At 39.1% G+C, this 16,700-nt stretch overlaps 1 protein-coding gene across 5 annotated transcripts in view; it reads left to right on the top strand.

The window, feature by feature from the left end:
- Positions 1 to 16,700, top strand: part of SLCO1A2 (solute carrier organic anion transporter family member 1A2) — a 142,948-nt gene that overhangs the window by 100,219 nt on the left and 26,029 nt on the right. For all 5 annotated transcript variants that reach the window (XM_058282869.2, XM_004473233.3, XM_058282868.2 and 2 more), the window contains 2 exons: positions 8,124 to 8,230; positions 10,323 to 10,469. In XM_058282869.2, the coding sequence (XP_058138852.1) occupies positions 8,124 to 8,230; positions 10,323 to 10,469 (254 nt within the window). The remainder of the gene's footprint in view (positions 1 to 8,123; positions 8,231 to 10,322; positions 10,470 to 16,700) is intronic.

Here is a 16,700-nt window from a genome sequence, read left to right as displayed (position 1 = left end):
CTACAATCTGATCTGGGTGAAAGAACCTGCTCCCTACCAGCACTGAGACGTTCAATCAGCCCTACTTCCCCTCATAATGGGGCAGAGTTAAAATGGTGGCTACTGTCCTCCTTTTGATTTGGACAGTTTCAAACCTTAGCTGTTCTTAGGATTTTTCTTTGGGCAGCAAAATTTACTAATCAGTAGCTGAAGCTCGTGCTTGACTGTCTCTTTCTCTACTGTTCTTGGGAAATGGAGCCTCCAATTCCAGTCACAGAATAGCTCCCAAGGTGCTTGCACTACCAGTGGATGGTGGGCACTGGCCTCTGCAGCGTGAAGTTCTCTTCTCACAAATCTTCACCTCAGAAGGGCAGGCTCCTGTTTCCCTCTTTGAAGAATGTTGCAGGATGCTCTTCTGTCTGCTGGAATCCTCCCCCCACCAAAAGGTGCTTTAGATAGCTCTGGGTGATTATTAACTGCCCTGTAGATGAGTTGATGCTGGGAACATCTTCCTTAGCCGCCATTTTGCTGGTCTCCCTTCTAGTAGATTTTTTTTTAAAGATTAATTAATTAATTAATACTCTCCCCTTTCCCCTCCCCCCACATTGTCTGCTTTCTGTGTCCATTCGCTGTGTGTTCTTCTGTGTCTGTTTGGACTCCTGTCGGTGGCACCGGGAATCTGTGTCTCTTTTTGTTGTGTTGTCTTGCTGCGTCAGCTCTCCATGTATGCAGTGCCACACCTGGGCAGGTGCACTTTTTCTCGCACAGAGCAGCTCTCCTTGAGGGGCACAGTCCTTGTGCATGGGCTCCCCTATGCAGGGGACATTTCTGCATGGCACAGCTCTCCTTGCTCACATCAGCAGTGTGCATTGCCCAGCTCACCATATGGGTCAGGAGGCCCTGGATTTGAATCTTGGACCTCCCATGTCGTAGGCAGACGTTCTATCTATTGAGCCAAATCTGCTTCCCGCTTCTAGTAGGTTTTTGAGAAAGCATGCTAGGGGAGTAAAAAACTTCAGACCTTGAATGTCTGAAAATATTTACATTTTACTTTCACACTCGATTCATAGTTTGACTGTATAAAGTTCTAGGTGAGAAATAATTTCGCTAGGGGTTTTGAAGGCATCATTCCAATGTTTTCTAGCTTCCAGTGTTACTGTTGAGACTCCTGGGCCATTCTGAAACCTGTGAGCAGTTTCTTTTTTCTGGGAGATTTTGGGATTTTCTTTTAAGTTCCAGAGTGAAATTTCTTGATTCATAGCTTAGTATAAATTTCTTTCCTCCATTGTGCTAGGTGCCATCAATCTGGACATTTGGAGAAGTTCTGTGTATTATTTCTTGATAATACTCCCCCCCACCCCCCTTCTTCTCATTTTTCATTTTCTTTGGTTTCTCTTTGTAGAACTTCTAGTACTTGAATATTGTACATCCTGGATTAATCTTATGTTTTTCTCATTTAATTTTTTTTCTTTCAGTTTTCTATGTCTGACTTTTTATTGCTTTTTGGGAGAGCTCTTCAACTTTAACTTCCAACCTTCTAATGGATTCTTAACATATGCTGTCATTTTTTTCATTTTCAAGGAATTTTTCTTTCTGCTCTTTTAAGAAGCATTTGTTCTTCTTTCAAAAATGCAGTGTCTTCTCCCATTTAAATTTTCTTCAGCTGTCTTCATTGTCTCTGTCTCCTCCAAATGTGTAGTTTTTGTTTGTTTTGTCTCTGACTTTAATATCTGGTAGTTCTTTGTTGTTCATTTTTAAGAGAGAGAAATAACAGTAACATAAAGCTGATCAGAAGTTCTGTGTACATGTGTATGACTTGGTAGATGGAAGATGTCTTCATAGGGTGATTTAGCAGGGACAGGCTATTAATTAGATGATGCACAACTGCTCATAACTGGTTAGTTTTCCTAGGCAAGGATATTCCAATCCTTTACCTGAGAGGTAGAAGCTTGGCCGCTAACCAGATGATGGGTGGGGATATGTAGTTTTTTTTTTTTTAACTTAATCCACCAATTTTTTAATTGTCTTTTTTTTAAGAAGATACATAGATCACAAAATATGTTACATTAAAAAATATATGCAGTTCCCACATACCCCATCCCTATCCCCCCACTCCTCCCATATCAACAACCTCTTTCATCATTATGGCACATTCTGTGCATTTGGTGAATACATTTTGGAGCACTGCTGTACTGCATGGATTACAGTTTACACTGTACTTTACACTCTCCCCAGTCCATTCGGTGGGTTATGGCAGGATATATAATGTCCAGCATCTGTCCCTGCAATGTCACTATGACACCTCCAAGTCCCGAAAATGCCCCTACATCACTTCTCTTCTTCCCTCTCCTTGCCCTTAGCAAATACTGTGCCCACTGTCTCCACACCAATGATATAATTTCTTCCGTTGCTGAAGTCACAATAGATCTATAGTAGAATACCAGTAAGTCCACTCTAATCCATTTTTTATTCCTCCATCCTGTGGACCCTGGGATGGTGATGTCCACTCCATCTCTAAATCGAGAGGGAGCTTAGATCCCACATGACTGATGGATGCAGTTCTCCTGCTTGCAATAAGTAGGCACTCTCAGTTCCCTGGTGTGGTGGTTGGTCATCTTCACCTCCCCATTAGCTGACCTGGGTAGTTCCAATGAACTGGGGAGTAGGAGTTGCAACTCTGTTGAGGCTCAGGGCCCAACTGGCATATAGTCGGTCCAAAGAGTCAAGTCTCCTGAGTATACACCAACCCTAGCACCAACCACAGGTTCAGTAAAAGTGTCAGAAGAGGCATGTATAGAAAGATCATATCTGAGCCCAATTCCATCACAGTCAGGAGCACAATTTCCAAAGTGAGACCATTGACAAAGCATTGAACTCCAGAGTCATCTGCCATAACCACAGAACCTGTGTGTCTCCAAAGCCCTCAGAAGCATCAGTACCTGGGGAGTGTCTACTTAGGCTGTCTCTGAGATCCTGCTGAGAAGTGCATAAGCATTACCCCTCTGATGACCTCCTGACTCATTTTGAGGTCTCTTTGATACATAAACTCAGTTGTCTTTACTATTTCCCTTTTTTATTCAAGATCTTTTTATAGTTGCACCACCGACTGGTGATTGATAGTGATCCCTTGGTACCAGGGAGGCTCATCTCCGGGAGTCACGTCCCATGATGGGGGGAAAGTAATGCATTTACTTGCTGAGTTTTGCTTAGAGAATGGCCACATTTGAGCAATATGGAGGCTCTCAGGAGTTAACTCTTAGATACCCTGCCGCTATAGGCCTAGTTGAAATTTCAGGCACACAGGCTCATAAGCATTGTCATCAGTATCAAGGGCTCATCATTGGATCATCCTTCTTCACTGGTCTTTGCCCTTGCACTTGGAGGATTGTTGCTATTCCATTGGGGAATGTGACAGAGCTCCCCTGGCTAGGAACACAGCACTCCCTCAGTTGTTTGTAACTCTACCTATTGTGACAATACCCAACAAATATCGGAACATTTTTATATACCCTATATACATGCCCTGGAAAACTCCCTCCCAACCATGTAACCCCCACAAAAAACACCCCACACCAGTGATTCTCTTCTGCCATAGCTGAACCCCTCTGTTATCCAAAATTTCTTTGAAAATGAAGCCTAATATATTGCCAAATTCAATTAGTAGGAAAATGAAATAGTAATGATAGGATTAAAGATTAGAAATAGAATACAGAACATAGGAGAGTGTCAGGTGTTGGTTGAGAGTAAAATGCTGAGAAAATCGTATCAAAATATAATTAGGAGGGTTACCTGTTTAGGATGCTCGGAGGGGATGGTCTGATGCAGGACAGACTCCTGGGGAATGTCTGAAGGCTCATTTTGCCAGGGTGGGTTGTACCATTGGGTAGAGACCCAAGAAGTGAGAGTGGGGGTGGACCCACATCCTGGGGAGGACTAATGCCATCAAATAGAGGGAACTGTATCTCTTGAGAGAAAGGGTGGCTCCCAGGGCATTAGGGCAGTTGAGCAAGTCAGGCCCTGAACACTGTTGTAAGTATCTTCTGGACGTGGCTCCTCGGGAAATGGAGATTGGCTGTCACTGTGGGCCCCAAGGGGAGGGGAAAATGGATGTTGAATGGATGGAACCAAGGTAAATGTGGGGGCAAGAGAGGAGTTTCATGAGAGTACATGAGGATGAATATAAAACATGTAATATTACACCAAAAACATATAGGGGACGACAGACTAATAATGTAAACCATAATGTAAAACATAGGATAACTAAAAAATTTAGAAAACTGTATATCCTAAAGTATGGACCAGATTGTAAGCACAGATGTCACCTTGTTTGAAAGCTATTGTTTCCGAGTCTGTACATCAGTCTCAGTAAATATGATATGAATAAGTTAAAAGATTATCGCTGTGGAAGGAAAAGGTTTTATGGTGGATGTGTGGGAGTACTGTATATTGTATATGTGAATTACTGTGATCTAAGACTCTTGTGAAGAGAAGCTCAATAATTAGGAAAAAAGAAAAGAAAAAGATAGGATGTAGAAATTTTTCCAAGTCAATATGTACTCTAGATCTAACCTTTAAACTCATCGCTATATTCCATTTTACTAGTAAGGGAACCTGACATTATATTGGGATTTACTTTACAGGAAGTTTTGGATCACAGAGTGGTTCAATAATGGCGGCGGAGGAATACTGGTATGGGATGTTATTGACAGGCTATATATGGTTGACAGGGAGTTATACAGGGCGTATGTCCAGGGTGCATGGTAATGTTTAGATATACTCATAGTGGAAACAATTAAAAACAACAGCTGGGGGGATACTGGGTTCCTGGCCGGGGGTGCTCTGTCATGGTCCCTAGGGGAGCAGTGGTAGTCCCCCAGGTGCAACGGTAAGGACCAGGAAGGAATGAGGGTCCAACAGTGGGCTCCTGATACTAATGACTATGCTTGTGAGCCTATACGCCTGCAATAAGAACAAGGCCTAGAGCAGCATTGTGCCTGGGAGTTTTCTCCTGACAGCCTTCATGTTACTCAAATGTGGCCAGTCTCGAAGCCAAACTCAGCATGTAGATGCAGTGCATTCCCCCCAGCGTGGGACATGACACCCGGGGATGAGCCACCCTGGCACCGAGGGATCACTACCAAATACCAGCTGAAGATGCAACTAGAAAATGACCTTGAATTAAAGGTTCAATGCAGATCAGCAGAATATCCCTGTCTACATATAATAACATGACTTTAAAATGCTGTTTGACCTAATGGAAGGGGGAAATGGAAAGGAGAAATGAGTTTATATGGCTACGAGTCTCTAAAAAAGAGTCTGGAGGTTGTCAGAAGGATTGCCTTTATGCACACCTGAGCAGAGTCTAAGAGACAGAAAAAGTAGATACAACCCCAGGTATTGGTTCTTTTGAGGGATAAAGAGACCCACGGGTTCTATGGTCATGGCAGATGGGGTTCACTGCCATGTCAGATGGCCCTTCTTTGGAGCTGGTGTTTCTGCATGATGGACCTGGACTCAGATGAGATCTCTTTTCACAAGACTTTCATGCTACTTTACTGGAATTGTAGTTGGTGTTGGGGTTTAAGATATATTTAGGGGATTTGAATCTCTGGACTGATAATATGATAGCCAGGCCCTGAGCCTCAACAGACTTCAGCTCCTACACTCTGATTTATTAGACTTACCCCACTCAGCTAACATGTAGTTGAAGAAGGTCAACCACCACACCATGGAGCCTAGAGTGCCTACAACTGAAAGGAGGAGGATTGCATCCAGTATCCATGTGGAATCTAAGCCCCCACTTGACATAGATGTGCAATGGACACAACCAATCCAATGTCCACAGAGAAAATGTGGCATTGGTGTGGGAAGGGTGGCCATGATGGCTGCTGGGTGCGGGGAATGGGAGGAAGAGATGAGATGGGGAGGCGTTTTCGGGATGGAGTTGTCCTGGGTGGTGCTTCACGGACAACTATGGGACATTGTAGATCCCCCCAGGGCCCACTGGATGGAACGTGGGAGAGTGTGGGCTATGATGTGGACCATTGACTATGGGGTGCAGTGATGCTCAGAGATGTACTTACCAGGTGCAATGGATGTGTCATGATGATGGGAGAGAGTGTTGCTGTGGGGGGAGTGGGGGGTGGGGGCGGTGGGGTTGAATGGGACGTCATATTTTTTGAATGTAATATTTTTTTTAAAAAAAATGAATTAAATAAAAAAAAAGAAATAGAATACATACTAATTTAGAAAAACTAAAATAAAGTAAAAAAAAGTTGGGTTATTGAAAAATGAAAAATATCATAAAACTTTGTATTTGATGTTTTGCCTTTCATCACTGTAACAGGTATTGCCACTGTTCAGTGGCAAGGCAATCTCTTTCATTCCCTCCTCTTTTTTTTTTTTAATTTTAAATTTTGTCTTCAAAAAAGTTTTAGATCACAGTAAAGTCACATATACAATATAGGTGACTCCCATATATCTACCAATTTTTAATAGCATCTATATATCCTCAGGTGTACCACCTCACACCTTCTAAAGACAATGGGCATTTTCAGCTGGAATGGGAAATTTTCTTTCCAGGTCCTATCTGCTCCTTACACATACTTTAAGCCTGTCCTCCTGTTTTTCAGGCCATTTCCACTTCTGCCTTTAAAGGTATCTTGTGACTCCAAATCTTGAAACTTTCCAGGGATATTTATATAAAACTTTCCAGGGAGATAAATATATATATATATCCATGCCTTTTGTTGCTCCCCTGGAGGTACTTACTTAAGGTTGTTTGTCTTTTCATATCTACAAATTCAGTGACTACCCAATAACTTGCTTTCCTGGTTTCAAAATTTTGTCAAACTCTCTCCTCATATCTCCCATCCTTGTGGAATTCATGCCATTTTTTTTCCTTTTCAAAACTCATTTTACTGTCATTTTACTGGTATTTTGGTAATGAGTTTTGTTAAGTGAATAAGTTCCATGAACAGAAGTTATTTTATCTTCTCAGGGATTTCTGAAGAGATCAGAAGTCCCTAGTAAAAACTTCTAAGTGTCCTTTTATGTCCTGTCCTGTCTAAGCCAATGCCAAGCAATATTGGGTTATTATTGACGTTTCTCCTTGTCTGCTGCCAAAGGTGTTGTTTGTCTGAAACTGGCATGCCCCACAGGGTCTTGGGAGTGGAGACAGAGGCCTTTGTCCTCAGTTCACAGCCACTCTTTGTACCCATGTCTTGGCAGTTGTTCTGAGGAGGAGGTATTCTGACCCCTTCATTATGTCCCCTAGCACAGAAATTGAGACCACTGGTGACTTCCAAGCATAATACTCCTTTGTTCGCTTAGAACTTAAAAGGGGAAGTTTTCTTTTGTCTCTCCCTTATCTAATAGAAACATAGAAAACAAACTAGCCTAATTTCTAACAAATAGAGACTTAGCTGGGCATGTTTTCCTTCCTTACGGAGGCATGTAACTTATGCTCTGAGAAAGGACATGTAGATCTTCTGGTAATTTGCCCAAGTTAAAAGATCACTGACTCGTAACACCTTTGCTCTTATGGGAGGAAGAAATGTCATTACACTTTGTTGTCAGGGTATTTGAGATTCTCCTAAGGCCTCTCCTAAGAATGGACAGATATTTTGTTTTTTCTTATGGGTTAATGAACACATGAAGGAATCATTGTTTGGATTCTCAGAATCCAAACAATGGCAAATTTCTTACAAGCAAAACTCAGAGAGTCCAAAATTAGAGATTGTGTTGTTGTCTACCCCACCCCCACAAAGCCTTTATCTTCTTTATTATACTTTGTTGAGTCTATTATTTTAAGAAACATTCAGTTTCTATTCATCATTTCACACAAATTATTTCCAGGAAATGATTACCTAAAAATTACAGAAAGATGATGTTAACCTAAAAGTAGATCATCCACATACGAAATAATTGAAAGCTAATCAAATGGGACTGCAAATTTACAGTGAGTAGCAAGTTCCTTTCGAAGTATTAATTCATGATGATTAGGGTAGCAAAGATGAAAAGACATCTTCTTTACTAGATTTGGATGCTGTATTTTAAATGAAGTAGGAGTTAATAATCTGGACAATGCTCCTATTATCTTTATCACCTCCTAACAGAAATGTGTTTTGCCTGTATTCACACAGATATGAATATGAATCTACGGTTTCAGTTTCAGGCAACTTGTCCTCAAACAGTTTTTTGTGTATGAAAAATGGAACTGAGATTTTCAGACCAACAGAAGCTCCATCAGGTTATCTATTTCATTTTATTGTTTTCTGTTCAGTAATTTGTAACTGAACACTTTCTGCCAAGGGCCTTTGAATCAGTGATTGGGTTTTGTTAATTGAGTAAGATAAGTGAACAAAAGATATTTTCTCTTTTCAGGAATTTTGGAGGGGCTCACGATGATCAGGGATGGCTAATAATACAGAATGTTATCCCTCTTATCTTTGAATATATTAAGTAAGACTGCATTTGTCTATTCCTGAAAATGGTTATTAAAAAATGAATTGGAGAGTGGATATAGCTCATTGGTTGGGCGCCTGTTTCCCGTGTGCAAAGTCCTGGGTTCAATCCCCAGTACTTCCTAAAAAAAAAAAAAATCAAAGACGTTCACCCAAGGTCCATTGTAGAGTTAATTTGACACAGGAAAACAGTTTAAAAGGATGTATTTATGTTGATGATTTGGCTCATATTATTTTGTAAATAGGAAATAGAAACAGAGTTCCAAGATTCATGTTCTGTCACTTCTTTTCTGTAGCTAGAAAAGCAGGCAATTATGCTATAGTCCTGATTTTTTCTACTTCTTTTCTGCTCAACCAGGAACTTATCTTAGGTGCTTTATGCCCCACTTCTCCCTCTTTACCCAAGACACTGCTTTACAGTCCAACACAGCAGTGGTGCTGTCTCTGGCTTCCTGCAGGCCCAGTTACCACCATGCTCGCCTCTGCTCCACTCGTGAGCTAAGGGGCCTATGTAATGTTCTAGGGATGCTTCATCTGGAGAAGGCCTTCCTGACTTACCTCAGTCAGAACTTCCCCTCCACTTATGGAAACGTTTTTGTGTTGGATTCACACCAGTGGAAAATACATGGTTGCAAGGTCTCAACACAGAATCAGAGGAAATCAAAATAGTTTCAAGGAGCCTAAGGATGTATGCCTCAGAAGCTGTAGGCCAAAGGAACTCGGGGAAACAAAGGACAACAGTGAAGGCAGGAGCAGCCTGTGGCTTCTTCTTAAGTTGGCTTTTCCCCAAGACTAACCCAAGTGCTGGTCTGGAATGTAGTAGACCAAACAAAACCTCCCCAGTCTTGTATATCTCCAGAAAGCACATTTATTCAATGATCATCTGATATTTTAAGTTTTGCCCCTAGAGTAGGCCTAGAATTTTCCTAGGATTTCTAGAGCGAGATCTTTGTGCTCACCATAGAAAAAATCTAAATACCCATAAATGGAAACTAATTTTGGACTGGAAATGACTGAAAGCTAAAGCTCCCAAGAAGTTTCTGGAGCCTGTTGTGCTCAGCACTCTCACATCTATGAGTGATACCCAGCCAGTTTATGGGAGGTGAGAGCAAGCTGTCATTTACCTCCTTGAGAAACATAACCCTAAGAGCTGCCTCCTAGTCTGGCAGTTATTTTGGCTTAGAACCAAAACGACAAAGAGGTGGATATCAGTTTTCAGAGATCTGCCTGCCTTTCTCCCTTCCAATTCCCTTTGTTCAATTCCCTTTGACCTAGTCTGTATTCTTCTACTAAGTAGCTGCTGCTCCAAAGGCTGGGACTGCCTGGTTTATTTTAAATATTAAAAGTTGATGATTATAGTATGCAGTAGGCTGTATAGAGGAAATGTGATTTACTACCTGGTTGTGCATTTTCAGTTTCTATAAAGTATTTAGAGCTGTAGAGACACCATCCCAATTTCTGTGAGATTCTTTTTTAAGTTTTATGGTTATGGTAGCATTTGTAGCAGCAAAGTGGATTCAGTGGTTCTGGTAAACTGAATCTCCAGGGAAAAAAGAAAGCCCTTGTTGTAGTGTTTGTTGATTTCTGTGGTGTAAATACTCCCGTCAAGCTTCCAATGTGATGTCACTAAATACTGAATTGGGAAAAGATGTGTGTATTTACCCCTTCTGACCCAGTAGGAACTGGGTCGAGCACATCACCTAGGTTTGTCCATTCCTAGGGATGGGCCCTTGATCCATTGGTGGCAAAGAAATATAAATTGGGAATAGTATGTCATGGTCACTTAAGAATTGTGAAATGTTTATAGAAGCCTTAGAATTAAGTAGCACAAATCCTTTTCTGTCCAAACACTAATGCAACGTCATTTTTTAAATGCAGAGTGTGGAAAGGAAATGAAAACATTAATGTGGGTGTATGTACTAGTAGGAAATATTATACGTGGAATTGGGGAAACTCCCATCGTGCCTTTGGGCATTTCCTATATAGAAGATTATGCTAAATCTGAAAACTCTCCTTTATACATAGGTAAGTTGGAAAATCAAATTTTGAAGTCACTCTTTTTAATTATGCAATATTGTTTTAGTTATTTTAGCTATTTACTGTTACATGAACGATAGTTTTGCAGTTACTCAGCTCAGGTTCTTTAGTCCCAACATGGCCATTTTCACTGCAAAAGTAGTTTATGTAACTCTTGTGCATTCTACACATTTTCTTAGACGTCTAGTCCATCTGTTCTTAGCACTTAAGAAGAACAGTTGAGTAAAGAGGAAAGTGCACTGCTTTCCATATTCCTGTCAGTGCTTAGGATATGTTCTTCCTTTTCTCTGCAACAACATTTAGAATCTCGAGCCCATTTTTTCTTCTACTTTAGTGACCTATCTACCCATGTGATTGCCACCTTTTAATATTTTCATTAGCTCATTTTTACCTTGGGCGCTGACCTTCTGCATTTGAAAAGGCTTAAGTCTATAAAATCCTTGGGGGAATGCCTATTTTGTCGGTCCTTCTTGTGATGGCTCCCCCTGCCCTCCCTTCTCTTTCCCAAATACATTTGCTTGAGGAAGTAGCTGCCAAATCTTGACTCCTATTGCTAATCTGGCTGCTGGCCTTTCCTTTGAAATTGTTTTCTCTAAAGTCAATGAATGACACATGAAACCTGGCATACGATAGACTCTGCCTTCCCTGAATTGTCATTGCTTTAAGTAGTTTATTATAGGGAATTTAACACTTACATCTTCCTTGTGTACCTATCTTAGTTCCTTTTTAGGACAGTAAGTTATTTGAGGGCAGAGATCAGTACTTGTTTGGATTTTTACTGATTTCCAAGGTGATAAGCAGAGTGCCTTGGCACTGTTTGTTGTCAATAAAAGTTTGTTGAACGGAGCAAGTATATGCTGACTCCAAATATGCCACCACCCCAAATCTGCTTCTCAGTATTGAATAGACCACTGTCTAATGTTCTTGGGGTTCCCTGTGACGCTTCCACTTCTGTGACACATTCTACGTCCAATCTGTTAAGAGACTTACAATTTTTTTTTCTCTCTAAAATGTGCCTTATAGTAAAAACCTCTCTCACCATTTTCATTACCTCTGTTTTTGTTCTGGTCTTCATTCTCTCATTACAAGATTATTATACCTTCTTCATTGGTTGCTTATCTCTAGTATTTGCTCTTACCAATTCCTTATACACATTCTTAGAGTATAATTTTTCTCAAATACTGTTTTTTAATAAAATTTTATTGAAGTATATCTTTCTTACATGAACATGCATAAACAATAAATGCATAGTAAAATTTATGAATTTACAAAACAAGCGTACATATCATCATACAAGACTCACATACAGCTCTCCACCACCAACACCAACATTTGTTACAAACTATGAAAGAGCGTAGTCAAAATATTACTAACTATAGCTCATATCTTACCTTCGATATATTTTTCCCTAACCCACCCAATTATTTATTTATTTTTTAAAGATTTATTTATTTATTTATTTCCCCCCCCTCCCCCGGTGGTCTGTTCTCTGTGTCTGTTTGCTGCGTCTTGTGTCTTTGTCCGCTTCTGTTGTCGTCAGCGGCACGGGAAGTGTGGGCGGCGCCATTCCTGGGCAGGCTGCACTTTCTTTTGCGCTGGGCGGCTCTCCTCACGGGGCGCACTCCTTGAGCGTGGGGCTCCCCTACGCAGGGGACACCCTTGCGTGGCACGGCACTCCTTGCGCACATCAGCACTGCGCATGGGCCAGCTCCACGGGTCAAGGAGGCCCGGGGTTTGAACCGCGGACCTTCCATGTGGTAGACGGACGCCCTAACCACTGGGCCAAGTCCGTTTCCCCCCACCCAATTATTAACACCCTATATTAGTATTATATATTTGTTAATGTTCAAGAAAAAAATTTCTCATTTTTCCTGTTAACTACAGTCCGTCTCCCACCTGGGTTCCCTGTGTTGTACAGTCTCATGCTTTACACAATCCGTTTGAAGTGTACTCTCAGTGGCTCTCATTTCATCACAGCCTGTGCTGTCAGCACCTCAGTTAATTTTAGAATGTTTCCATTACTCCAAAAGGAAAAACCCATACCCTCTTATACCCCCCATTATTGTCCCTTACTACTGAAAAGAATATCTTCTTGCCACTACTCAAAATATTATAATATTTCTTTTAACTATTATCCATATTGTCCATATTAAATTAAATTAGTTGTAATTTTCCCATGTATCATCATATTCTTGGTACTTTGTAAAAGAAAAGCATTCTTACATTTATACTCTTAGCCATAATCTTCATCCACCACCAAAATCACTTTTACACATTCCCTGGATTATCTCTAGCTTCCTTTCAAATGACATATATGCCTATAGACTACCCTTTTTAGCCACAATCAGAATCACCTTTATAAATCAGTAGTGTTAGCTTTACTCACTATAGTGTGTTACCATCAATTCCATACATTCCCACGCTTTTATAATAAACCTCATTAAAAATTTGACATACATTGAGCATCCACTCCCATTCTCAACCCAACTAGTAACCTATATTCTAGAGTTTACCTCCATGAGTTTGCATATCATATTTAATTAATACTAATTCGAAAGTACAATATTTATCCTTTTGTATCTGGTTTATTTCATTCAAAATAATTTCCTCAGGGTTCATCTATGTTGTCATATGCTTCCCAATTTCACTTCTTCTTAGAGCTGAATAGTATTCCATTGCATGTATATACCATGTTTTGTTTAGCCATTCATCACTTGGACTGGTTCCATATTTTAGCAATTGTGAGTAATGCTGCTGTGAACATCAATGTGCAAATGTCAGTTTGTGTCCTTGCTTTCAATTCTTCTGAATATATTCCTAGTAATGAAATTTATGGATCATACAGCAGTTCTATATTTGGCTTTGTGAGGAACCGCCAAACTGTCTTCCACAGAGGCTGCACCATTCTACATTACCACCAACAGTGAAGGAGGGTTCCTATTTCTTCACATTCTCTCCAGCATTTGTAGTTTTCTGCTTTTTAAAAATTTAAATAATAGCCATTTTATAGGTGTCAAATGGTATCTCCTTGTGGTTTTGGTCGGCATTTCTCTAATAGCTAGTGATGTTGAACATTTTTTTTTTTTATGTGCTTTTTGGCCATTTGTATTTCCTCTTTGGAGAAATGTCTATTCAAGACTTTTGCCCATTTTAAAATTGTGTTGCTTGTCTTTTAATTGTTGAATTATATGATCTCTTTATATAACATGAATATCAAACCCTTATTGGATATATAGTTTCCAAATATTTTTTCCCATTGAGTAGGCTCCTTTTTTTTTTACTTACTTGACAAAGTCTTTTGCTTTTGATGAAGTTCCATTTATCTATTTTTTCTTTTATTGCTTGTGCTTTGGGTGTAAGGTTTAAGAAACTACTGACCACCACAAGATCTTGAAGATATTTTCCTACATTTTCTTCTAGGAGTTTTATGGCTGTAGTTTTGTATTTAGGTCCTTGGCTCATATGGAGTTAATTTTTATATAAGGTGTGAGATAGGTCCTTTTCTTTCTTTTGGATATGACTATCCAGTTCTCCCAGCACCATTTGCTGAGTAGACTGTTCTGCTACAGCTGGGTGGGCTTAAAGCCTTGTCAAAAATCACTTGACTATAGATGTGAGGGTCTATTTCTGAGTTCTTGATTTGGTTCCATTGGTCAATCATGCTTTTTTACCACTGTAGCTAAGTAATATGTCTTACAGTCAGGTAGTGGAAGTCCTCCAACTTGGTTCTTTTTTAGAACATGTTTGGGTTGCCTTACCCTTCCAAATAATTTGATATTTGGCTTTTCCATGTTTGCAAAAAAAAAAAAAAAAAAAAAAAAAAGGCTGTTGGGATTACGTTGAAAGTGTAAATCAATTTGGGTAGAATTGACATCTTGATGTTTCGTCTTTAGTCTATTAACACAGAATGTTTATCCATTTATTTAAGTCTTCTTTGGTTTCTTTTAGCAATGTTTTGTAGTTTCCTGAATACAGGTACTTTATATACTTGCTAAGTTTATTCCTAAATATATGATTCTTTCAGTCACTATTATTAATAGGATTTTAAAAATGTCCTCTTCAGATTGCTTATCAGCACTGTATAGAAATGCTACTGATTTTTGCTTATTAATCTTGTATTATGCCACTTTGCTGATCTTGTCTATTCATTCTAGTAGCTTTTTTTGGTGATTTTTTTCAGGATTTTCTAGATATAGGATTCTATCATCAGCAAATAGTGAAAGTTTTACTTCTCCCTTTTGTATTTGCATGCCTTTTATTTCTTTTTCTAGCCTAAGTGCTCTAGCTAGAACTTCTAGCTCAATATTGAATAACAGTGGTATACCTAATCTCAGCAGGAAAGCTGTCAGTCTTTCACCACTGAGTACAATGCTAGCTGTAGGTTTTTCATATATGCACTTCACCATATTGAGAGGCTTCCTTCTGTTCCTATCTTTTGGAGTGTTTTTATCAAGAAAGAATACTATATTTTGTCAAATGTCTTTTCTGCATCAATGGAGAGGATTAAGCGATTTTTCTTCAATTTATTATTAATTTGGTTTATTACACTAATTGATTTTCTTCTGTGGAGAAATTTTTGCATACCTTGGATACAACCCACTTGATCATGGTATAAAATTCTTTAATGTGCTTTTGGATTTGGTTTGCAAGTATTTTGTTGAGGATTTCTGCATCTATATTCATTAGAGATATTGGTTGGTAATTTTCTTTCTTTTTATTTGGTAGTATCTTTATTTGGTTTTGGTATTAGGTGATGTTGATTTCATAGAACGAGTTTATAGTATTCTTCCCTGTTCAATGTTTTGAAAGAGTTGGAGCAGGATTGGTATTAGATTGTCTTTGAATGATTGGTAGACTCCACCTGTGAATTCATCAGGTCCTGAGCTTTTCATCTTTGGGAGGTTTTGATGACTGTTTAAAAACTCTTTACTTGTGATTGGTTTGTTGAGGTCTTCTATTTCTTCTAGGGTGAATGTAGGTTGTTGCTCATGTGTTTCTGGGAATTTATCCATCTCATCTACTTGTCTAGGTTTTGGACAAAGAATTGTTCCTAGTATCCTCTTATGATCTCTCTTATTTCTACAGTATCAGTGTAATGTTCCCCCTCACATTTCTGCTTTGATTGATTGATTTTTATTTATTTTTTCTTTGTCATTCCAGCTAAGGATTTGTCAATTTTGTTGAGCTTTTCAAAGAACCAACTTTTGGTTTTGTTGATACTATTTATTGTTTTTTTTCCCCTCAATTCCATTTATTTCTGTTCTGATATTTATTTCTTTCCTTTGGCTTGATTTGAGATTAGTTTGCTGTTCTTTTTTCTAGTTTCTCCAGGTGTGCAGTTAAGTCTTCAATTTTAGCTCTTTCTTCTTTTTTAATGTAAACCTTGAGGGCTACAAAATTCCCTCTCAGCACTGCCTTTGCAGGGTCCCATAGGTTTGGTTTATTTTATTTATTTTACTAATTTATATATATATATATTTTATATATTTTTTTAGGTGGTACTGGGGATTGAATCTGGGACCTCGTACCTGTGAAGGAGGCACTCAACCACTGAGCTACACCTGCACCTGTCCTATAGGTTTTAATGTGTTTAATCATTGCAAGATATTTACTGAATTCTCTTGCAGTTTCTTCTTTGACCAACTAATTATTTAAGCGTTTGTTGTTTAATCGCCATATATTTATGAATTGTCCTTTTTCCATCCATTATTGATTTTCCACATCATTCCCTTATAATCAGAGAAAGTGTTTTGCATAACTTCAGTCTCTAAAAATTTACTGAGGGGGTCTGGGGGGTGTGGGGAATGGGGTATATGGGAACCTCTTATATTTTTTAATATAACATTTTGTGTGATTGATGTATTTTTTTTTAAAAGATAATAAAGTCTATTTCATTAAAAACAACAACAACAACAACAACTTACTGAGACCTCTCTTGTTACCCAATATATGGTCTATCCTAGAGAAGGATCCATGAGCATTTGAAAAGAATATATACCCTGCTGTTTTGGGTGTAATGCTCTTTAAATATCTCTTAGGGCTAATTCATTTATAATATTATTCATGCTCTCTGTTTGTTTATCCTTTGTCTAGATATTCTATCAAATGCTGAGAGTGGTGTACTGAAGTTTTCTATTATTGTAGAGACATCTATTTCTCCTCTCAGTTTTGCTAGTGTTTGCCTCATTATCTTGGGTCACCCAGGTTAAATGCATAAAT

This window comes from Dasypus novemcinctus, chromosome 20 (assembly GCF_030445035.2).
Source record: "Dasypus novemcinctus isolate mDasNov1 chromosome 20, mDasNov1.1.hap2, whole genome shotgun sequence".
NCBI lineage: Eukaryota > Metazoa > Chordata > Mammalia > Cingulata > Dasypodidae > Dasypus > Dasypus novemcinctus.
The sequence above is the reverse complement of the archived record's forward strand: the minus strand, read 5'-3'. Positions and strand labels throughout refer to the sequence as shown.